General features: G+C 48.4%; 6 protein-coding genes across 6 annotated transcripts; 2 read left to right on the forward strand and 4 right to left on the reverse strand.

The window, feature by feature from the left end:
• Positions 1-247: 247 nt before the first annotated feature.
• F5891DRAFT_1037967 (NADP-dependent oxidoreductase domain-containing protein) lies at positions 248-2170 on the forward strand. Its single transcript, XM_041361880.1, has 12 exons — positions 248-569; positions 625-668; positions 716-766; positions 816-887; positions 934-1034; positions 1083-1208; positions 1259-1273; positions 1322-1415; positions 1474-1560; positions 1613-1684; positions 1741-1795; positions 1844-2170. The coding sequence occupies exons 1-12, from the start codon at positions 290-292 to the stop codon at positions 1966-1968; spliced, it is 1122 nt and encodes a 373-aa protein (XP_041225268.1). The 5' UTR covers positions 248-289; the 3' UTR covers positions 1969-2170.
• A 498-nt stretch (positions 2171-2668) lies between these two features.
• On the reverse strand, positions 2669-5169 carry F5891DRAFT_980929 (uncharacterized protein; the record flags this gene model as incomplete). The annotated part of the gene is made up of 12 exons (XM_041377058.1): positions 2669-2828; positions 3039-3203; positions 3255-3409; positions 3546-3623; positions 3653-3662; positions 3718-3755; positions 3790-3858; positions 4128-4181; positions 4263-4392; positions 4568-4639; positions 5033-5037; positions 5086-5169. 12 exons carry the CDS (start codon positions 5167-5169, stop codon positions 2669-2671), a joined length of 1020 nt encoding a protein of 339 aa, XP_041225269.1.
• A 437-nt stretch (positions 5170-5606) lies between these two features.
• Positions 5607-6314, reverse strand: F5891DRAFT_1278754 (uncharacterized protein; the record flags this gene model as incomplete). Its single annotated transcript, XM_041370333.1, has 3 exons — positions 6122-6314; positions 5745-5943; positions 5607-5690 (listed from the first exon to the last, which is right to left on the reverse strand). The coding sequence occupies exons 1-3, from the start codon at positions 6154-6156 to the stop codon at positions 5607-5609; spliced, it is 318 nt and encodes a 105-aa protein (XP_041225270.1). The 5' UTR covers positions 6157-6314.
• Positions 6315-6439: 125 nt separating this feature from the next.
• On the forward strand, positions 6440-7668 carry F5891DRAFT_1278755 (isoprenoid synthase domain-containing protein). The gene is made up of 5 exons (XM_041370334.1): positions 6440-6490; positions 6546-7025; positions 7078-7229; positions 7281-7576; positions 7636-7668. Exons 1-4 carry the CDS (start codon positions 6449-6451, stop codon positions 7552-7554), a joined length of 948 nt encoding a protein of 315 aa, XP_041225271.1. The 5' UTR covers positions 6440-6448; the 3' UTR covers positions 7555-7576; positions 7636-7668.
• Positions 7669-7836: 168 nt separating this feature from the next.
• Positions 7837-9067, reverse strand: F5891DRAFT_1232766 (uncharacterized protein; the record flags this gene model as incomplete). The annotated part of the gene is made up of 7 exons (XM_041369592.1): positions 7837-8268; positions 8335-8360; positions 8419-8459; positions 8523-8633; positions 8691-8789; positions 8854-8908; positions 8963-9067. The coding sequence occupies 7 exons, from the start codon at positions 9065-9067 to the stop codon at positions 8130-8132; spliced, it is 576 nt and encodes a 191-aa protein (XP_041225272.1). The 3' UTR covers positions 7837-8129.
• Positions 9068-19887: 10820 nt separating this feature from the next.
• F5891DRAFT_1189505 (uncharacterized protein) lies at positions 19888-21049 on the reverse strand (the record flags this gene model as incomplete). The annotated part of the gene is made up of 10 exons (XM_041367176.1): positions 19888-19896; positions 19953-20302; positions 20353-20385; positions 20449-20479; positions 20531-20562; positions 20618-20714; positions 20774-20806; positions 20863-20882; positions 20929-20938; positions 20996-21049. The coding sequence occupies 10 exons, from the start codon at positions 21047-21049 to the stop codon at positions 19888-19890; spliced, it is 669 nt and encodes a 222-aa protein (XP_041225273.1).
• Between the last annotated feature and the right edge of the window lie 1208 nt (positions 21050-22257).

Here is a 22257-nt window from a genome sequence, read left to right on the forward strand (position 1 = left end):
ATTATTCCTTCAAGAACGCCCTGCAAGCCACTGTCGACGTGTAGAACAATATCTGCAGTCCTCCACTCTGACCCATACTGACCGAGATGACTATCGCAATACAAATGATAATCTCATCAAGCAGCATGAAGACAGAAAGCGACGCGGGAAGATGATGACTTATACGCACGGCCGCCTTTAGCAGTCACGCGCACTGCTTCCGCGGACTCGGAATCCGTTCCGTGCTTATATAGATGACATATATCAACTTGGCGTGAACCTCCTGAGGCCCACTGAGCCACGTCAAACCATGTCGTTCTCACAGAAATATCACCAACTCCCCACATTCGATAAGCATGCTGGAGAGCACGGATCTCTCCAACGTAAGGTCCCGCGAAAAAGGAGGTCTCCTTTCCTCGTCATCGCTATCATTATGTTGTTGGGTGTTTCCATCCCTTGTATAAGGATGGCCAGGTCTAGGGCTTTGTTGTCTGCTTGCCATGGCCCGCAGCGTAACTCTTCTACACTGGCTAATCTGCCTTCTCACTATACCTTACCATCGGGAGACAAGATTCCCTCAGTTGCGTTGGGTACGGCAGCGGTAAATGCTTATCAAGTCGGTGTCAAACTAATCATTGATTACAGGTGTATGGCAGGCTAGCCAGGGGGAAGTCGGAAATGCTGTAAAGGTACGTACACCATACTTCCTCGAGTACTTACGCTCACGTGCTTTTAGACCGCTTTGTCAACCGGTTATCGACACATCGATGGAGCCTGGATCTATCGTGTACGTCCGAGTCCCCTATCGCGACGAACCTCTTTGACGATAGTTGCAGAACGAGGAAGAAGTTGGTCAAGCTCTCAAAGCGAGTTCTGTACCTCGTGAAGAGCTCTGGCTCACGTCAAAGGTAGTACCTTCGATTCACTCAGTTTTAACTCACTGAATGGCAACAGCTTTGGAACACTTTCCACGCACCTGAGGACATTGAGGCCGCGCTAGACCAATCGCTTACCAAGCTTGGTACAGATTATCTTGACTTGTACTTGATTCACTGGTGAGGCGATTATTCACCAACTTGAGCATTTTGCTGATTCCCAACAAGGCCTGTCGCATTCAAGGAGGGAACTACTGTTTTGGACGAGGATCTTACTGCCGATCCATATCCTACTTGGCAGAAGCTCGAAGAGCTTGTCGACAAGGGTAAAATAAGGAACATCGGTATCAGCAAGTGAGTTCCATCTTTGTCGAGTCGAACGGGTGCTGATATCTCGCCGATAGCTTCAATATAAGAAGGTTCGAATGATTTATGGTTTAAATCAACCTTGTTCAAATCCATCGCAGGATCCAGAATTTGACCGCGAACAATCTGAAATACCAGCCAGCTGTCAATCAAGTCGAGCTCAACTTTTGGAACCCTCAACCCGAGCTATTGCAGGTATGTTTCCAGCTCAGACATGCAGACGCTTGTGCTCGAGTTCACGAGTAATCCGTAGTGGTCGAAGGAGAACGGGCTTCTTCTCGAGGCGTACTCTCCCCTGGGTAGCGACAAGCAAGTCGGAAAGTCCCTTTCTGTCCCTGAGGTACCATTTCACGTCACGAGGACGAGTCTCCGTCGTCTAAACACTCTTACAGGTTAAAGACATCGCATGCAAACTTGGGATCACCCCGGCTCAGGTTATCATCTCGTGGAGTGTCCAGCGCGGTGTATGTCGATATTTCTGTAGCATCGTGTCATAACTCACCTTTCCAAACCTTGACAGACGATCGTCCTGCCGAAGAGCGTGACACCTTCTCGCATCGCAGAGAACCTTGCAGGTGAGAACGCCCAGAATTTCGCGAGGCAGTATCACTCACTCCAACCAGTATTTGAGCTCCCCCAAGAAGACTTTGAGAGGTTGGAGACAGCGGCAACTTCGCACCCTCCGCAGAGGGTGGTCAACCCGAGCGCGGGTTGGAAGTTGCCTTTCGATGTGTTTGACGGGCAGTGAAACATGTGTGGGCTGTTGCTTGATCGACGATTCTTACTATTATGCAACATCTAGGCTAGCGCTGCTAGCAATCTTCCAGAAATAGCTGTCCATCTAGCACTGCTGAAATGCGAAAATAGCGCAAGCTCACCTGACAGGTGCAATATGTTAGACCCCTCTGCAAGGGAAAGCTGACGGTCCACTTACCGGCTCGGGTGTCCTCAAATATGTCCTACATTTGAGGATCATGATGGAACGTCCCACCGGCCGAAAGATGACATAGCCATAGGCACCAGGTAGGGCAACTACAGAAGCTCTGCGTCGGCATCTTGAAATATCATTGAGCTTTGAGGCGCGAGGTATATACTATGATCTCTGAGGTCAAGCTCAGGCGATTGGGTACAGTTTCTTGTAATTGACATGTACATAGAGGTACAATGTCATGATACCACCCAGCTCCTGTTATCAATGAGTATGATGAATGGGTGACGCGAATAAGAACTCTAACGATGAACGTGCGGAGCGATGACGCATGATTAAGGTTACAAAACATATCTGAAGTCCCTGTTTTGCATATCCGTCAAATCAAAAAATTCCTAGTAAAGTTAAGGTATAAACCTTGTATACAAACGGCAATCATCCATTCGGAGAACCCACCTTGTCGACCTTGACTTCTACACGCTTTCCATCCTCGGTGATTCTCTCGATCATGTATTGTTCTTCATCCATCGCCAACAGGCTCAGCATCACGGATCTGGTTCTCTCGGACGAGAACGGCACGGATGATAAGAAGAAGTACCGGATAGACGGTGTGACATGCGCCAATCTTCCTAGAGTCACTCGAAGAATAACCTACCGCAGCTTCCACGTGAAGGGGCCAGCTGAGTTGACAATGCAGTATTCTGAGAGCATGATGGCGTTAGGAACAACCTGCAGGTAGATTTCAACTTGAGGAATAACTTCAATAAGTTACATATCACCCGCCTTCTTCGTATGACCAGCAGTCACTATTAAGCCACGACAGCGACAGGACGAAGCCAGGCACACGGACCACAGCTATGAAGCAATAAGTATACAGTATGAGAACTTACACCAATAACGTAGGATCTGTTCCGTCCGAGTGTAGTACAATCAAGAATCCGGCAGTGATCGACCCCTCACAAACGCCTAGCAACAGGCGCACAACAAGAAGCCCAGCAAATTTTTTGCATGCTGCATGACATGCAAGTGCAACTGCCCAGACGAAGATATTGAGACTGATGCATGCTGTCATTGAAGTTCATATTAATGATGTGTTTGAAGCCTACCTCATCCATTTCCCGACGGGGAATCTTTGAAGGGCAGGGTTCTGGAGATACTCGAAGACAAGATAATTGAGATAGAACAATGTGCTGTGCCAAGCCTGGAAGGTATATGAGGCCCATGGAAGATTGAGTGGTGTATATCTTCTCACCAATTGTACCTGAAGATAGTTCAGCATCAGGCTCAAGCGTCAACTCCAAGATAAGAACAGTTTACTCATTCGTGGTCAGATGCGTGGCATCCCTGATAACACAGAGTCAGTACCGGGTTGGCTAGTCCTGATACACGACCCTTACTGAATTCCAAGCCTCAAGGATGGCCGCAGAACCCGAGGTTGTCTTGTCCATGAATTGGACCCTGCACACGAGTGGGCGCTGATTCGTGGTGAATACAGTCAACATACCAGTAGAGAACTGGACCGCGATCATCAGACGCGATCATCATTGATTCAAACAATAGTTGACTCACCACACATCAAAGGCATGATATGTCCATCGATCTTCCTCCTGGAACAAAATCGTACGATGTTGATGTGCATACAGTCTTAGCAACGCGCCTTATTCTCAAAGCCTCGTCGGGACCAAGAGTGGAGATTGAACCAGCGACGAGCTGAGCACCAGGTCAGCATCTTTAGTCGACACAGAAACTCCCTGCATGTTTATGGCCCTGGAGTATACTGGACGATTCCAAACTCATTTTGAGACTCTGGACGTGAACGTGTAGGTGAACTGTGGGTCCAGGAAGAATTTGCACCCTCTGAGACCACGTGTGACCATACCAGCTGCGCATCTGTCTGGTGGCATTATGAGCGAAGTTTGAACACTATCATCACTACGACCTTGTAGTGCCAATTTACAACCCCAATTTGTTGTTCTCACTACGCGGCTATGCGCTCCCGGAGTCGCTGGTAAATCGCTCTTGACGCTAAGTCGCTAACGGTTAACGTTTATAGACCGAGGTCACGGGTTTACATAAATTATGCAAACCACGTTAGCACAAGTAGGGACGCTCACACCTGGGAGCTTACGGTTTATTTTTAAAGCTTCGGGGTACGTAGTCTTTGCGCTGACCTCAGATAGCACGAGCTCGTCGTGGTCGGCGACGTGCGGTTGGACGAGCGAGAAATGCGTGCCATCATCGATCCTGAAAACAACTAGAGATGTGCATTGTGCTCAGTGCCCACGGACACATTTTTCATGAGACACGCTGTCCTACAGGGAAAAAATGGGCTCCCGCTAGAAACAGTGTGCCTCGTGGCATATTTGTTGGTAAGAAGTTTGATGCTTACGATGAGATTATAATGCGCAGAGCAACTTACCCGTCTTGCCATCCTAGATCTTGATATTCTAGCGAGTAGATCACTGCCACCGAATGACTCCTGTCCGGTGGACTGTTTCGCCGGTCAGATCCACTCACATTAATATTGACTACACATACTCGGTGCTTGTGCCCTGTCCGATGACCTTCCCCGTCTCGCCACATGACCTCACTACCCCTTCCGCTTGGAACAGTCTTGCCAATTTTATGCTCCATATTTCTGCCTTGTCATCCTCATCTTGTTAGCCGTGTGCTATCTGTGCGGTGTGTACCGTTTGCTAGGTCCCATAACCGGAGCGAGCCTTCATTCTAAAATGCGATCCGTTCGACACGCAGGTGCACAGAAACCTCTTGTGACAGAATATTTCTATACAGGCTTTTCATCTGCGAGGTGACGCATTGAATCCTACTTTTTTGGACGATAAGGTGGGTGGTGTAACGTTGAGACCTGGAGCGCCGACCATACCTTCTCTAAAAATAAATATATGCTGACGAAAGAAAGATGATACGACGCCATACCGGGGTCTTTTCAAGTGCCAGACTTAGTTTTCCAAATATTGTAAAAGGAAGTTCTACATCAAAAGGACTTCGAAGGGCACACATGTGAACGCGTGAACAGCAGCATCGCGTATCTCCCGTTTATTGACATTCGCGGACTTGCAATATGTGAGTTCATGTTTCGCGATGTAGTTTCGGACTGGCAATACGCAAGTTGATATTTTCTCAGCCACTACATCCTGCAGCGCTCTTCCGACTCCGGCACTTTATGGACTTCGGGTACAGCATCAGAGAAGATTTAGGCGAACTATGCCGTTGAGGCCTTCCAAAGTTCATCTCTATAAGGTATGGTATGACCTATATTTGACTAGCTGGACCGAGCCACTCTTATCAGTTTATCTCAACGGTATAGGCTCGAACAGATCTTATCGTCCATGTCAGAAATATCGGTGGAGTTACAAAATTTCGTAGTCATTTCGCTGACTTGGCTCGTATTCTGCTTCCAAGGCTGTGAATGAGGCCTATAAACATGCGCTCGGAAGTCACTGATGAAGCTCGAGCGCTTGAGCAGGCAGGACATCCATAGCGACGTGGAATAAAAGTGGAAATATAGTATGTTCTTTTTGCTGATATGATACTTGTTAATTCTATGAAATCGCAGATAGATGTATATCACATACCTCCCATAAACGAATGACATCAGTTGTGCGTTCAGCTGCTTCAAGTAGTATACCTACCTCTTCATAACGAGAAAACTCATACTTCGCATCTTTCTTGTTCACCTCGAGTTCCTTGCGCAAGCGTTCCTCTGTGGATTCCAGTGTTGGGGACCGTACCACTGGTTCAGAGACAATGATGGTTGGAGTCGGAGGGATAGCGCTATTAGTAACAAAAGATGAGTGCCGCATAGTTACATTGAGGCTGCTCATGCGGCCAAATCCAGCAGATAAGGACCGAGAGGCTATCGCTGTTGAGTTGGTAAGCACATGCTGTGATACTGAGGTTATGCCAGATAGTTCCAGTCAGGTCTGCGTCTTGCCGACTTTAATGGACATACGAAACGAAGTCATCTGCACCCAAAAATTGCGTCATCCATAGTATGACCTGGGGCCATTTACAGGGGATTACGATAAAGTGCACAAATCTATTGTAAATCTCGAACCCAACGAGCTGAAATGAATTTGGTTATATCCGAATCGAATCGAGTTCACATCGAGTCTAACTTGCCTCGACGGCAACACTAATGTCACCGGGACGAATAGTCAAACATTATAACCGACACGACCATCTTGATCATGCTCGGCTAATGGGATATAAGTATCAAGTGCATGAAACACATTCCAATCATTCTCTCACTAAATCTCCTGTCTGCCAGCTTATCGCAATGTCAACTAACACACACTCCATATCTACTTTCGATGGTGGTGTCCGTATATCCCCTCTACCACGTTGTCATGCCCTGAATGTTCTCTTGAATATAGGTCCTAGCAAGCATCCGCCAGTCCATCGCTGATTTTCTTCGGCGTTGCGGTTTGAAATACATGGACGTCACAATCGATGAAGCATACCATTCTGAATGCTGCCAGGAGGCAATCAACTGTGGCTTTCCGATGGACGGGAAATATTCCATCCACGAATACATGGACGTCGGTGTGGCCATGGCGTCCAACGCTTACACCCACCTTCCTGATGCAGCCAGGATGTGGATGTGCCTGTTCACTGCTATCGCCACCCGCATTGATGACAAGGTGGTCAGGGGAGAAGACATGATTGATGTCTACCATTTCAATGAGCGGTTTGTGAGCTGCCAACCACAGGGTGATCCAATTCTGAACGCACTCGATGTGATCTTGCGTGAGATCGCTAGTCTTCATTCCCCGCTGGTATCGAGTCTTATAACCGCGTCCACGCTCAACTTTATGGTTGCAAACTGCCTTGATTTTGAGACTGAAGACATGCAGGTATGGTTTATATCTGAATCACGGATTGATTATATTTTGACCGGTATCGTAGATCTCGCCCAAGGCTCCCTTGTACCCAGAGTATTCCAGGCTTCTATCAGGCTTGGTGGATGGATATGTCTTATTTATCTTCCCTTCCATGCTCCCAACCACAGAATACATTCAATGCATGCCGGATCTAAGGATTGTCGTAAACCACACAAAGTAAGTACATTGATCACTTTCTGTCAGGCTTCCTAACCTGCCGTCACTCAGTGATATACTATCTTACTACAAGGAAGAGATGCAAGGCGACAACGCAAACTACTTGTCACTCATGGCAGCCTCTCGTACCTCCACCAAGCAGGATGCTCTGCTCGAACTGATTGAGAAAACTGTACAAGCGCATCACAATATCCTCGAATGCCTCAGACCTGGTTCAGAGGCCTATGATGCCTACGTCAGTTTTTTCGAAGGATATGTCAAATTCCATGTTGCCTTGAAAAGGTACAAGCTGAAAGATATCATGGCAGAGATATCCTCTTCTTGATGGATGTTCATTCCCCTCCTTGGTATGGTACTTCCGACTTTCTACATTGATCACCATATCTTAACTTGGCCACTTGTGCAGCTGTGCCCTCGCGCTGTCTGTCAGTGGGGGTGTTACTTGACTTATCTTCATATACTTTGCTCGCTTCGTACGCTCTTCAGGCTCAACGTTGGATGGTTCTCTTTTTACCACTTGCTCTGAGTTGCCCTGCACCTCAAGTTCCACTGCAGACCCATTTCGTACCTTTTCACCATGTCATCTCTGCTGTAATTGTAAATGAACGTTAAATTATAGTGTTTAGAACATTTTTGTGAGCCCAGCAGGATGATACTCATTGCTGTCAGGCCGTACTTCTGGCTCTAACATGTTCGGTCCTGTTTCATCAATCCGTCTACCGCTGCTTACCCTGAAAAATTGACACCAAGGATGTTGAATAGAACTAAAGGTATCTCCCGCCCCAGGTAGGTAGTCCTATAGGATAGGCTAAGCGTCTAGCGAAACTCTACCAAATTCTGTACAATACACACTTCACTGAACGAACAACACCGAGTAAGAGTAAGCTAGCAGGTAAGGTGTCACGTCGTACACTCCGGAGGTGACATGTCAGGCATAGGAATTTGCATGAGTGCATCAGACGCGTGTGATTGTCGCTTCATCTGCCAAAGATGGCGGTGCATACGCGTGGCGAGGATCGCAAGGACGATGAACTGAAAACTGTAAGCGAAAATGTGTTTCGGGCATTGTTAACAGAATTGCGCAGAAGGTTGTGGAGGTGCATACTCGTGCAATATGGCGTGGTAGGAGTACTGGGTGTACGAAACATCAACAATTTGAACATAAAAGTTATTCAGGAGATATACGCACATGGAGGAGCAGTGATGTGAATATATTTGCCACCGAGAACACTTCAGGAAATAGAATGACCATGGATGAGCACGGAAAAATGGGGGGTGGAAGTGTCAACTCACAAAGACCACACGTATAATAAAATATGTTATGATTCAGCAGGACAATGTACAGACGGCTTGGGTTTTGTCGCCAACTCTGTATGGCACGTATGAGTGTGAGGGTCATAAGTCCTGGAGAGTATCTGTCAGCGTGTCTGTGTACACATACACTTGCTCCTGGTCACTCACCCAGTTCGAATGCGCACAGGAGAAGAAATGGTATGAAGAGCTGGAGACTACTCGAGCTCTGGTAGCACCCCGTGATACCGGGGATAGCACTAATTGCATCTGCAGGAGTAGACAGAATTGTTAAATGGCAGTGGAACGCCAGGAAAGAAAGGAGAACGTATACATGTTGCGGGAGCAGTAGTGGCGAAGGTAATACCGATGGAGGCTCCGAGAAAAGTCTGGCTGATGCATCAGCAGCTAATTTGGATGTGGCTAATGAATATTGGACTTACGAAAGCGGTAACAAGAATGGCTGCAAGCAATATTCTATTGTTGTTCCAAAGCGCGCATGTTCTTAAGATGAAAAAGCCTGGATGGATTGGATCAGGGACATGCATATCTTAGGGATGAAGGTTAGATACATTCGGAGCAAATGCCTAATAGTATATCGAGCCCTGTGAGAGGAAGTGACGATTGCACTCAGCAAAGCTGTGCATAGATAGATCTACCGTGCATGTACCTGAGCAAATATTGTCCAACACCCGGCATTTCTGGCAAAGTCATGCAGTAAGCGACATCCATTCCCTCATTAAGTCTCCGCCGCATGTTCACGTACACCTGGGGTTTCATTCGGAATGAAACTCACTACATGACAACATGTTAATTTATTATCGGGCGATGTACGATAAAGCTGAACGTACAATATAGATTTGTGGCGAGAAGCAGAAAGGGGACATATCGTGTAGCGATGTAGAGGCCCTTTGCCTTGGTCCAGTGCGACACAAGTAAGAATCTCCACTTTGAATACAATCAACATCAGATACGGGGCGTATCACGCAACGAGTACGTTACCTCTTCATGAACTTGTAGTGATGCCGCAGTCCGGTTCTGAACTTCGGTTCGGACCTGAACCCTCCCGGACCGGACCGTGGGTTCGGTCCTGGGTTCGAAATAGTATAAGGACCGAACTGATTATTAAGTTCAGCGTTCGGCTGCTGCCTGAATACTGTGAACCCGTTCGAACCCGTTCGAACCCGTCTGAACGTGTTCTCATATTCTTTGCATGATCCACCAATATATCTGCTCTGATCTTCTGGCAACCGGCATGTCGATCGATCTCGGGACAATCAATAGCGGATCGGACTTCGCAGCCAAAACACCCAACACATTTCCATTGGCGAGATCTGACTTCCCTGGTAATCTACTCGATGTTCTGGTAAGCCTAATGTTAAACAAATGTTAATCTTTATTCAGACTTCAATGGTCTTTATTTTCAGAACATATTCTCAGGTTTCTCGTTCTGGTACTTCAAGCTTCAACACCAAGTAATTGCATGGCAACAGGATGTTCAAGGTGCGTCATTTTTTTGATCTCTTATCATAAAATTTGGAATAAATGAGCTACTTACTACAGGTTCAATCTTCACCCTCCTTGCTGCACAAATGTCGTGCGCACTTGGATCTGACGGCCAACTCAAGGATGCTAGTGCCATCAATTGGTACAATGATCCTGACGATGACACGCCCATGCTTCCTCCACCTCCACCTCCTGCATCCAATGGCAAGCTAACTGCCTTTGTGTCTCGCTCAGGCCGAGCTGTTAAACCGACAGAAAAAATCCGCGATGCTGGCAACACGACTCCAGCCAAACGAGTGGCTCCAGCGCCTCCCCAAGGACAGCCTGCACCCAAGCGAGTGCAACGTGGGTCCCGTCTGGTCCGTCACCATGATGACGATGACGACGAACCTCCTGCACTAGAGGATTGTTCAGATGATGAAGAAGAGGCCGAAGACAATGACGGGGAGGAAGCTTACGAGTGGACCAAGGTATTTGGAGACAAGGACCGTGAGGATCGCAAGCATAAGAAGAAAGAGGAGCGCAGTGGGGATTTGAAGGTAGTATTTACTCAGGAGAAGGGACGCATCAATCCGCACACCCAAGAACCCGAAGATGGCTGGTGGTGCGAGATATGCAGGTATGTTTTTACTTTTACTTTGAACGTCACACACATAACTAACTTTGTCAATTCAAGAGCCAATGATGTACCCACCAATCAGTGCTTTTTCAAAGGCAGTGTTTCGACTCGCCGCACCCATATCGCTCGAAATGCGAAGTGTCACTTTCCAATATACCGCGACCGCTGCAAAGAACGAGGTATCAAGATGCATGATCGGGCGATACCTCCTAACTGCAAAGCAACCGACGACTTGCAGAAAACGTTAGATGCCTCCCTCACGCCTAAAATTCCTGAATTCACCAAGACCGGTCTAATGGATTACATTGTTGAGCTTATCGTGTCTGAGGACGAGGTGAGTGTTTTTTTTTGTAATCGTGACTTAGGATGTTCATGCCATAGATAGGCATTCCAACTCGTTGACAAGGGACCCTTTCGCCGGCTCCTTCAATACCTCTGGCCTTCCCTTTCAGACAGGGATATTCCTCACCACACCAAAACTCGAGATGAAATTCTTGAACGGGCGCAGCTTGCCGTTCAACGTGTCAAGGAGAAACTTAAGCAAGTTGATAGCAAGATTTCGATCACGTTCGACTCATGGACCTCTGAACCTGGGGTACCTTTTCTCTCCGTCACCGCGCATTATATTGACTCCCCAGCTGGGAAACCTCATGAGTGGGAGTTGAAGACAGAGCAGCTTGCATTCACCATCATCAACGGCAATCACAGTGGGAGCAACATTGGACGAATCCTGATTGAAACTATCAATAACTATGGCATCCGCACTAAGGTTGGATGGTTTACAGCTGACAATGCTACCAACAACGACACAGCAATTCAGACCGTCGCGCTTGCTATCGACCCTTCCGGCAAGAAATGGATTGCTGGGGAACACCGTGTGCGGTAAGTGAACTATTTAATATCGTGATTTATATATATTGATGTCTACTATTCAGCTGTATGGAGCACGCCTTGCACTTAGCTGCGAAACACTTTGTCGAGGAGGTCGCACCCACACCAGCAAGCGTGCTCCTCAAGAACATGGCCGATGAAGATGACGATGATGAAACGACTGATTTCGAGGTTGCCGACACCGCAGGAAAAGCCCTCGCACTTGTTACGCAGATTCGGAAATCTCCCCAAGCACGCACTTTTTTTCAACAGTGTTGTGTCGAGGTCAATGAGCCGAAGCTTGAGCTTTTGAAATGGATTCGCACGCGATGGGCCTCACTCTTTGGTATGTTGGAGCGCACCCTTAAGCTACGCAAAGTAAGTTGGTTTCTATCCCTATGCCCAATACTAACTCAATTTGATCTGCCGCAGGGGGTGAATAGATTCATACAACTGGCGGATGACAGTGACGAAGTCCCAAACTTGCAGGGCAAGTCATATGGAGCATTCAAGCTTTCAGCCGAAGAATGGAAGAAGTTGGAATTGATGCACGACGTGCTTCAGGTATGTGCGAGTGTCCAGTCGAGTCTCAAATGTTGTATTAACCTACTGTATAACCAGGAACCTGCCAATGCACAACAATCGTTTTCGGCGACTCGTGAACCTACTGTATGGCGCGCAATTCCAGTCCTCGAGTATCTCCAACAAACTTGGCAAAACATGGCTAGTTCTTCGAAGTTTGACGACTTTTCATCCGCAATCAACTCTGGCCTCGACAATATTCGCAAATGGTACCACAAGATTGACGAAACTGATGTTTATTTTGTTTGCCTCGGTATGTGTTTTATTTACTATGATGCCCTATCTAATGCACAATGTAGCGCTTGATCCTAACTATAAGGTGGCATATGCGAAGGGTAAATGGGAGCCTCACGACTTCGACGAGGGCATGAGAAGCTTGCGGAAGGTTTTTGACAAATATTATCATCACAACTCCTCGCCCGCTGCTGCAGAGCCGTCTATTGCAGCTCCTGCCTCGCTTGCTCACCATGGGTCATACGGCCATAGCTGGATGCGCGATGCTGTCAAAACTCGTGTCGCAAATGACACCGCAAATCGAAGACCTCGCCAGGAGCTTGACGACTACCTTGCTGCCCCATTAGAGGATGTTGAGAATATAGTGGCGTGGTGGGGTGTGAGTTTTTTCGCATCGCATTTCCTTGCAAGTTGACTCATTATGCCTTTAGCACCATTCCGTTCAATATCCCACCATCTCACGCATTGCAAAGGATTACCTCGCTATTCAAGGCTCTGCCGTTGCATCTGAACGAGCCTTTTCGAGTGGCGGCATCACTGGGACTGCGCGCCGTAATCGTTTGTTGCCAACAACATTCGAGGCCCTTCAGTTATTGAAGAGTGGGTACCGTCAAGGCCACATTTCTGCAACGGTTCAAGCTGAGTTTGCTGCTGCTCACGAACACTATGCCATGGACGAAATTTAGCTACTCATTTACGGTTCATGTATTTCTTGCAATTTTTGTCAAATTATATGTAGCGTTCGAGCGTTCGAACGTGTTCTGAACTTGAACCGAACGCTTGTGAACGCGTTCATAAGGGTCCGGTCCAGCGTTCGCCCTCCTTGCCTGAACGCGACCGATGGTCCAGTTCGGCGTTCGCATTTAGAGGCCTAAGAACCGAACCGAACCGGACTTCGGCACCACTATCATGAAGTGAACAAGCATAATTGTAGGTCTGGATATGCGAGTTGAACAGTAGAAGAGAACTCATCGGGACAAACTCACCCAGAATGTAGTTATCGAAACTGGGCTGCGTTAAGACGATAAAGATCGAGTTCAGACAAGACGCACTGTATATGTACTGATGCACATTGCACACATAGATTACTCCATATTACTCGTATCGACAAAAAAGAAATGTACCTGGAAGAACTGTGGAGGAACGATACACGCGGGAGGTTTTACGACACGCTAGAACAAAGGTACGAGTCTCAGTATTCGTTTCGAATCTCTATTAACAATTGTTTGTACCTAGAACAAAGGTACGACTAGATGTACGTCAGCGCTTGCGCTCGAATGTTACAGTGGGACTTGTACTTACGTCTCAGTATTCGTTTCGAATCTGAGACGCAACGACGAAAACAGCGTCCTCTTATACGGTGAGTCTGCCAGCAATAGCTTTGATGAAAAATATATACTTAAAGAACGAAAAGATTGCCGACGTTGACACGTCGTCGACGTTCTCCGTTTGGAGACGCTCGCACTCGATGTGCTCTATTCTTCGGCCGTATCGTCCTTTCCTTTCTCGGCTCTCTCTCTCTCGGCCTTACTTCCCTCGGACACATCGGCTCTCAACACTCCCCCTCGAGCGTTATCCAAACACATCAATGTCCTCAACCTCTGGAGTCGGGGACGTGCCAATGGCTTCGTGAACGCGTCCGCGACGTTGTCGTCACTGGGGCAGTAGATTATCTTGAAGGTACCGTCCTTCACGTGGCCGCGTACGAAGTGGTATCGCAGGTCTATGTGCTTGGTGCGCGATTGGAATTTTCCCATCGAGACTAACACTATAGCAGCTTGGTTGTCGCAGAAGACGGGTGTGGGGAGGTCTTGGATGTCGTAGAGCTCGCGGATGAGGAGTTGCAGGTAAAGTACTTCCCTTGCCACGCTGGTCAACGCTATGTACTCTGCTTCAGCCGTTGACAGGGCTATGATAGGCTGTTTGCGCGCGCTCCATGAAATGGGGCCTCCATGGAGCAGTACGATGTACCCGCTCATGGAGTGCCTATGTGGCTGCGATGCCCAATCGGCATCGACGAACGCCTCGATTCCCCCCTCGCTGGATCCCAACGTCAGCTCATAGTCTGCGGTGCCTTTCAGGTACCGCAGGGCGCGTTTGGTGGCCTCCCAATGGGGTCTCCCCGGATTCCTCATAAATTGCGACAGTGTTGCCACCGCAAAAGCAATATCTGGCCGGGTACTCGTAGCTGCGTACATTAACGAACCGATCGTGCGTTGATATGGTACGTCTCGCATAGCTTGGAGTTCGGCGTGTGTTGCAGGGGACTGATCTATGGAAAGGACAGTACCTGGTTCCATGGGCGTGTGCAGGACCTTCGCGTCCTCCAGGTGGAACCTTTCGAGGATCGTCTCGACGTATGCCTTCTGTGAAAGCGTCAAGGTGCGTGCTACGCGGTCCCTCGTCACCTTCAGCCCCAATAACCAGCTCAACTCCCCTAGGTCGCTAATCTCGAAGTGCGCGCGCAGCTCGGACTTAAACCGATGGATATGGGATATATGGTTGGCGGTGACGGCCATGTCGTCGACAGAGACGGTGATGACGACGTGTTCGCGCGAGGTGCGTTTGTAGAAAACGGCTTGATCTACTTTTGACCTGCTGAAGCCCATTTCATTGAAGGCTCCAGCTAGCTCCTGCGCCCACTCATATCCTGCTTGTTTGAGTCCAGGTAAGCTTCTTTTCAGCTTCAGTACCTTCCCTTCCTGACCATCCTTCAAGTATCCAGGGGGCGCTCGCATATATATGTCCTCCTGCAGACTCGCATATAGGTACGCACTTTTAATATCGACTTGGTGTATTTCCCAGTCGCGCTGAGCAGCCATCGTTAGGACTGCACGTATCGTGCTCATATTGGCCATGGGGGCGAAGGTTTCGAAGAAATCGACCCCGTACTTCTGGCGCTGCCCATTTGCAACTAGGCGCGCGCGAAGCTTCAGCTTCTCGCCGTCCGGCCCGCGCTTTGTGGCCAGGACGTAATGGCATGGGATAAGGTTTACGCCTCGAGGTGCGTCTACGATTTCCCACATACCTAGCTTCTCGAGTTGACTGACTTCGTAATTGATGGCTTCTTGCCACTCTGCAGCGTCTGGGCCCTTCAAGGCTTGTTGGAGGGTCGGTTCTGGTTGGACGGCGGCCAATGCTAGGTGAATATGCACCTCTTCATCCAAGAGGTCGAGTTCTGACGCTTCCAACAGGCTTTCCATGGTTAGGGCTGCCGTTTGGCCCTCATTCAGCGCCGCATAGTACCCTGGGGGTGGTCTTACCCTCGTCGACCTCGCTTCAGGAGTAGATGGTTGAGGTTGCTGGGCAGTAGAAGGTTGAGGTTGCTGAGGAGTAGATGGTTGGGGTTGCTTAGGAGTAGAAGGTTGAGGTTGCTGTGGCATGGTGATGGGCTGGACGCTACTAGGTGAGTTATTATTACCGTTGCCGCTGTTATGTTCGTTGACTACAGCAGACTCCCCCTCGTCCGGCATACCATCGGCTGCCAGGATCGGCGTGAAGGTCACATTCCTCTCCACCGAGACACGCCGTCTGCCGGGCCAATACACCCGGTATCCTTTACTTTCAGCGTCTACCCCCACAAAAACTGCCTCCTCCGCCCTCGCCTCCAGCTTACCAGCCTCCAGCATATGGACGAAGACCCTGGCCCCAAATTCATGGGCCTGCGACAAGTCCGGCTTGGACTTGCGCACCAACTCGTAGGGCGTGCTACCTGGGATCGCCCTTGAAGGTAGGCGATTCTTGAGCCAAGTGGCGTAACTAACGGCCTCGGCCCACAGGTACTTTGGCATATCTCTGCCTAGGAGCATTGCTCTCGCATGCTCGACGAGTGTCCGGTTGAGTCGTTCGGCGACACCATTCTGTTGGGGTGAGTCGTGCACTGTTAGCTGCCGCTCTATACCTTGCTGACGCAAGTATTGATCGAACTCGGCGCTCAGATACTCTCCTCCTCTGTCCGAACGGATTTTGCGCACGCGCACACCTGGTGATTGACGGGCCACCCATGCCTCATAGGACTTGAACGCGGTAAGTGCGTCACTCTTTTGTTTGAGGAACTCGAGTCGCGTCTGCCAGCTAAAGTCGTCCGTGAAACTGACATAATATTTACAGCCTCCCAAACTCGTCGTCTGCGCCGGTCCCCAGAGGTCCGTATGGACTAGTTCTCCGTATGTAAGTGCGCGCATCTTCGTTTCTCTTGGGAAGGACTGCTGAGCTGACTTAGCTTTCACGCAGACTTCACAGAACTGGATGGCGGGCGCCGGATCTATGTCTATGCCCAGGATTAGGCCCTTCTTGACGCAGTCAAGAAGGGCCGCATGTGATACGTGCCCTAGGGCACGATGGACATCATTGATGGTAAGCTTTGTCCTGGCGACGTTGGCACGATGCTTACGGTCAGACGTTACAGCGTAAAGTCCCTGGACTTGGGGTATTTCTGCGATCGTCCTTCGTTCGGGGGGAGCAGACAGTATCCTGCACATTCCTCCTTCGAACAGCACGGCCAAACCGGCGGAGGCGATCTTATTGGTGGAGATAAGGGTAAATGCCATGGAGGGGGCATATAGGACGTCTTTTAGCATCACGGTCGTTCGTTTCGAGCCCAACGGTAAGTCCATCCTCACGTCTCCTCGTCCTGTCGCATTGACAGTAGCTCCATTCGCAGTGTATATCTTCTGCGGGGCGATCTTGACGAAGGATACGAATTTTGCCCTATCCGGGCAGAAATGAGAGGTCGCGCCGGAGTCTACTATTGCTCCTTGGCGCTCTGGAGGTACGTCCATCGATTTTGCTATGACTGCGAGGTCTGACGTAGCGAAAGCGTAGTTGTCCTTTGGCTCTGGCTCTTTGGCTACATTGGCACTTTGTTTTTGGGTGCGTCCTCCTTGTCTCTGCCATTGATTCGGCCCCTGACCTTCTTTTCCTCCACCTTTTCGCCAACAGTCACTCTTCCAGTGGCCCTTACGATCGCAGTTCGTACAGACTGCGTCGGGGTTGGATTTTGGAGCCGAGCTCTGTGAGCTCGTGCTCCTCCCTGCGCTTGTTCTCGCGGAGAGCGCACTGTTGGTCACGCGTTTGTTGGGACGTCGTTCGGTGAGTAACCGGTGCTCGTATTCCTCTGTGATGATGGTGATGAGTTCGTAGGGCGAGAGGGGAGTTTTCGTTATCTTGGCCGCTGCATTCATCGACGACAGTAGCGGCCGGTAGGATTCAGGTAAGGACCCTAGGATGATGGCATGAAAGTCCGTATCAACGACGGCTACCCCCATTCCAGCTAACGACTCCCTCAGGCGCAAAAGCTCTGAAAAATGAGCCTTGACGTCACCACCTTCTTCGCACCTCGTCTCCTGGAGCCTCCGTCTCAGATCTATCTGGACGAGTTCGGTTTTGCCTTCATGTATGTGGCATATTTCCTTCCAGATTTCGGACGCGGATGCTAACTTTTGGACGTGTAACAGCAGCCGATCTGTGATCGTGCAAAATATTTGCTGTTTTACGAGTGAGTTCTTTTGTTGATACTCATCGGTCTTTGCGTCGAGCTCATCGATTTCTTTCTGCGTAGGTGTTGTACCATCCGGCTTCGTGACGGCCCCCGTAGAGCTCTTTACGAAAGGCGTAGGCTCTTTAGCTCGTCCATCGGTATATCTCGTAAGTCCTCGTGCACCTATAGCCGTTAACGTCCTTTCCTTGTAGGTTATCCAGTTCGAGCCGTCTTCGGCGAGCTTCGGGATGTTAAAAAGGTTTGAATTGGTGCTGGGAGTCGACGAGTCCATGGAGGAGTCAGGGCTCATAACCTGTGGAGGAACGATACACGCGGGAGGTTTTACGACACGCTAGAACAAAGGTACGAGTCTCAGTATTCGTTTCGAATCTCTATTAACAATTGTTTGTACCTAGAACAAAGGTACGACTAGATGTACGTCAGCGCTTGCGCTCGAATGTTACAGTGGGACTTGTACTTACGTCTCAGTATTCGTTTCGAATCTGAGACGCAACGACGAAAACAGCGTCCTCTTATACGGTGAGTCTGCCAGCAATAGCTTTGATGAAAAATATATACTTAAAGAACGAAAAGATTGCCGACGTTGACACGTCGTCGACGTTCTCCGTTTGGAGACGCTCGCACTCGATGTGCTCTATTCTTCGGCCGTATCGTCCTTTCCTTTCTCGGCTCTCTCTCTCTCGGCCTTACTTCCCTCGGACACATCGGCTCTCAACAAGAACTGCAAACTCGTCGCTGCTGCGATATCGTCAGCCGAATAGTCCGTCTTCATCCCGCCGGGTCGTTCAAGAGGTGGTTGTGAACGGGTTTACCGCCCCCTTCTAGACTGAACTCTAAGAACTTATATACTTTACAGTTAGGTAATGCACAATTCAATTCGGAAACTCGCGTGTGCTTATTGTACTTGTCCCTGCTTCTGAAATAACCACGTTCGAGTTGGAGGGACCTGGCTTTCAAAGCTCGAGATCAATGAAACTCTTCCAAGTACTCGGCCCTCATTAATTTTTTCGTGGAAGGTGATTGTTACGCTCAACGTTTGACCGTAACCAACCATTGACGCTGAACTGTCAAGTTATAAGCAAGATGCAGTGCAGACAGTACGTACTGGGTCACGAGTTCATTCATATGCGAAGGTTAGAACCTATGAATTGCAATGATCCGCGAATTCTGCAGCTGGAGCGCTGTACTGTCAAACACGGAAACAATTGAAGTCGTGAGTTTCTGTTGATAGATGACTCGCAGGTGTCACAGGAACGTTGAAGTGATCAATGCCGTTTGTTTGGCAACAGTTGTGAGACCAAATAACGCCTCGAGGCGAAAGTTTAAACAGCCAAGTAAACTTAAATCTCCCAGTTGAATCAACATTTAATTGACAGGTCAAATACACCTTTAACTTTCAGTCTCTGCACCTGATTGAAAGACTAAGAACCATCATATACCCGTCCAACGCTGTGCACCATGCGACAGACTCATCCTATAAATTAAGCACGTAACAGAACTCTATCGAGCCCACTCCCGCCGATCATCTTGTATGGTCCAAGCCTCGCCCCACGAACAACACTGAATAAGCTATGGGATACGACATCACACCGTGTGATTTTCAAATGAGATGTCGGACATTGAAAAGAGGGTGCCACTAGAGTCGTGTAGATGTTGATTCACCTGCCAGAGATGGAGGTGCATGTGCGTGGCTAAGATTGCAAGAATCTCGACCTGGAACCTATACATGGATGTACAATTATCAGTAGGAATAGGCAGCAAGATGGGGTGGTGCATACTCATAGGACACATTGTGGTCAGAGTACTGGGGCGCAGAACATCAATGGCTCGATCATAGAGGGCATTGAATAGATTCACGCACACGGAGGAGCAGCGATGTAAATATGTTTATTGACGAGAGCATTTCAGGAAAGAGAATGATTACAGAAGAATGACACGTACAAGTGTTCACTCACAAAGACCGCATACATAATAGGATATGTTATGGTTCACCAGGATAACGTACAGATGGCTTGTGTTTGTCCGCCAGTCCTGTATGGCATGTATGAGTGTGAGTATCAAGAGTCCTGGAAAGAACAGTGTCAGCGCGTGTTTGTACATATACATGCACCTGGTTACTCACCCAGTTGAAATGCAAAAAGGAGAAGAAATGGTATGAAGAACTGGTAACTGGTCGAGCTCTGGTAGCACCCTGTGATTCCTGGGATCGGGCTAGTCGCACCTGTGAAAGTGAACAGAATATTTTAGTGTTCGTGGAACGCCATAGAGAAGGTAGGAGCGAGTGCATGCCTTTTGGGACGACAGCGGCGAGGGTAATGCTGATGGTTGTTGCACTAAGAGTCTGGTCGATGCGTCTAATACTAGCTTGAGTATGGCGAGTGGATTGGGAACACACGAAAAAGGAGCACAGTATGGCTGCAAGCAAGGTTCTATTCTTGTTCCAGAGCACATATGTTCTGAGGATGAACAAACCTAGATGAATCAGATCAGAAATATACATGTAGCACGGGGGGACGAGATACATTCGGATAAATCGCCTAATATTAGGCCAAGACCTGTGACAGAAAAGTTGCAACATTCGGTAAGGATGTACATACATGGGTGTACCATGCACGTACCTGATTCAACATTGACCAACATTCGGCATGCCTGACGAAGTCATGCAATAAGTTGTGTGTTCTCATTAAGCGCACCACATACATCTACACTGTCATTCGATGGGGTAAGGTCCACTGAAAAAAAGTCTTAATTCATCATCGGGGTGATGTTTACTGGAACGAAACGCACTATATAGACTCGTGGCGCAAAAGATTAAGGGGAGAAATCGTGCAACAATATACAAGCCTTTCATCTTGGTCCAATGCGATCGAAGCAAAAATGCCCACTTTGTACAACACATTGTGTGTATCAGAACCAGGGTTTATTATAGAACAAGTGTATTACCTCTTCATCAAGTGAACACGCATAGCCATAGATCTGCAGGCGGATAAGCGGGTTTGACAGTGGAAGTGAATACATTAAAACGAGCCTACCCAGATTGTAGCCATTGACGCTGAAATGTGTTAGGACAAATAATATGGGGTTGAGACAGCACGCACTGTGCATGTACTGATGGTACATGACTTGTCAATTATGATTCATTCTTATATTGATAAGGAGACACACCTTAGTGAACTGCAAGCTCCTCGCTGCTGCGATATCGTCAGTCGAATACTCCATCTAGAGGTGAAAATCTGAGTTTCGTACACACATCATGCGTCTTTTTAGCTCTTATTAATGAGCTGTGAACCCATCAAGGTGCCGTGGTCGTGATGGAACGTTTCAACTGTTGGTTACGTATATACGTACGCTGACGGTCAGTCTCGGATTCGGATGCATAGCCTCCGCAAGATTGATGAGCCTAAATAAAAATAAAAATAAAAACATGGCATTAGCAGCGGTTCACTTGTATATGTTTTCACTCAGTGTTTGTTCTCGCTGAGGTATATTATTGTGTTGTAGCTCGTATAAACTTGTACTTACAGAATCGGCAGCCTTGCATGAGTTGCCTGGTCCCCGTTGTTGGACACGTTACTGAGGTGCTGAGAGTTCCGGGTCCCGGTCGGGGTGCAAAGCCCAAGCTGCAGCGCATATAGTACTTGCTGCATTGCCAGAGGCATGTATATATAGATGTTGACTAACACGATTGTTCTTTGGAATATCCCTGCATAAATAAACGTAAGTGAGAAGGTTCAACCACGTTGACGTGAGTGCGCACCCTGCCTTAACTTTGTCATGAACTCCTCCTTCTCCATATGAGCGACCATCGATGGCTGTGCGTGATCAAGCCGAATGTCTCGTAGTATAAATGATCATGTGCACTGGCGACAGGAGAAAAATCAAATCATCCTTGGTTTTGGCTCTAACACGCTCAAACTATGGATCTCTCCGCCGCGGCTGACAGTGGAAAATATAGGTGTTAAATAGCCAAATGCTCTCACCATCCCACGACAGAGTCATCTTATAACTGAAGCACGTGACAAACTCTACCAAGCCCGCCCCCACCAATCATCTGGTACAGTCCAAGCCTCGCTCCATGAACGGCACCGAATAAGCCACAGAATAAGACATCACAGCATGGGATTTGCAAATGAGATGTCGGACATTGTAATATGCACGAGGCTGCTAGTAAAGCCGTGTGGATGCCGGTTCGTCCGCCAGAGATGGAGGTGCATGCGTGTGGCGAGGATTGCAAGCATCATGAATTGAAAACTATGTGTGTATATGTCGGGTATTGTTAGTAGGAACACATAGTAGGATGTAGATTTGCGTACTCATATAACACGCTGTGGTAAGAGTACTGGGACAGAACATCAATGCCCGGTCAAAAAGGGTATTTGATAGATTCACGCACCTCGAGGAGCAGCGACGTGAATATGTTCGCTACC

The sequence above is a fragment of the Suillus fuscotomentosus genome (assembly GCF_016647785.1).
Source record: "Suillus fuscotomentosus strain FC203 chromosome Unknown F5891scaffold_31, whole genome shotgun sequence".
Lineage (NCBI taxonomy): Eukaryota > Fungi > Basidiomycota > Agaricomycetes > Boletales > Suillaceae > Suillus > Suillus fuscotomentosus.

Coding starts and splice junctions, on each gene's coding strand:
- F5891DRAFT_1037967 (XM_041361880.1), top strand. CDS start 290: ATGTCGTTCTCACAGAAATATCACCAACTCCCCACATTCGATAAGCAT. Junction 1,416..1,473: donor CTCAACCCGAGCTATTGCAG/GTATGTTTCCAG, acceptor AGTAATCCGTAG/TGGTCGAAGGAGAACGGGCT. Junction 1,685..1,740: donor CGTGGAGTGTCCAGCGCGGT/GTATGTCGATAT, acceptor AAACCTTGACAG/ACGATCGTCCTGCCGAAGAG.
- F5891DRAFT_1278755 (XM_041370334.1), top strand. CDS start 6,449: ATGTCAACTAACACACACTCCATATCTACTTTCGATGGTGGT. Junction 7,026..7,077: donor TTGAGACTGAAGACATGCAG/GTATGGTTTATA, acceptor CCGGTATCGTAG/ATCTCGCCCAAGGCTCCCTT. Junction 7,230..7,280: donor ATTGTCGTAAACCACACAAA/GTAAGTACATTG, acceptor GCCGTCACTCAG/TGATATACTATCTTACTACA.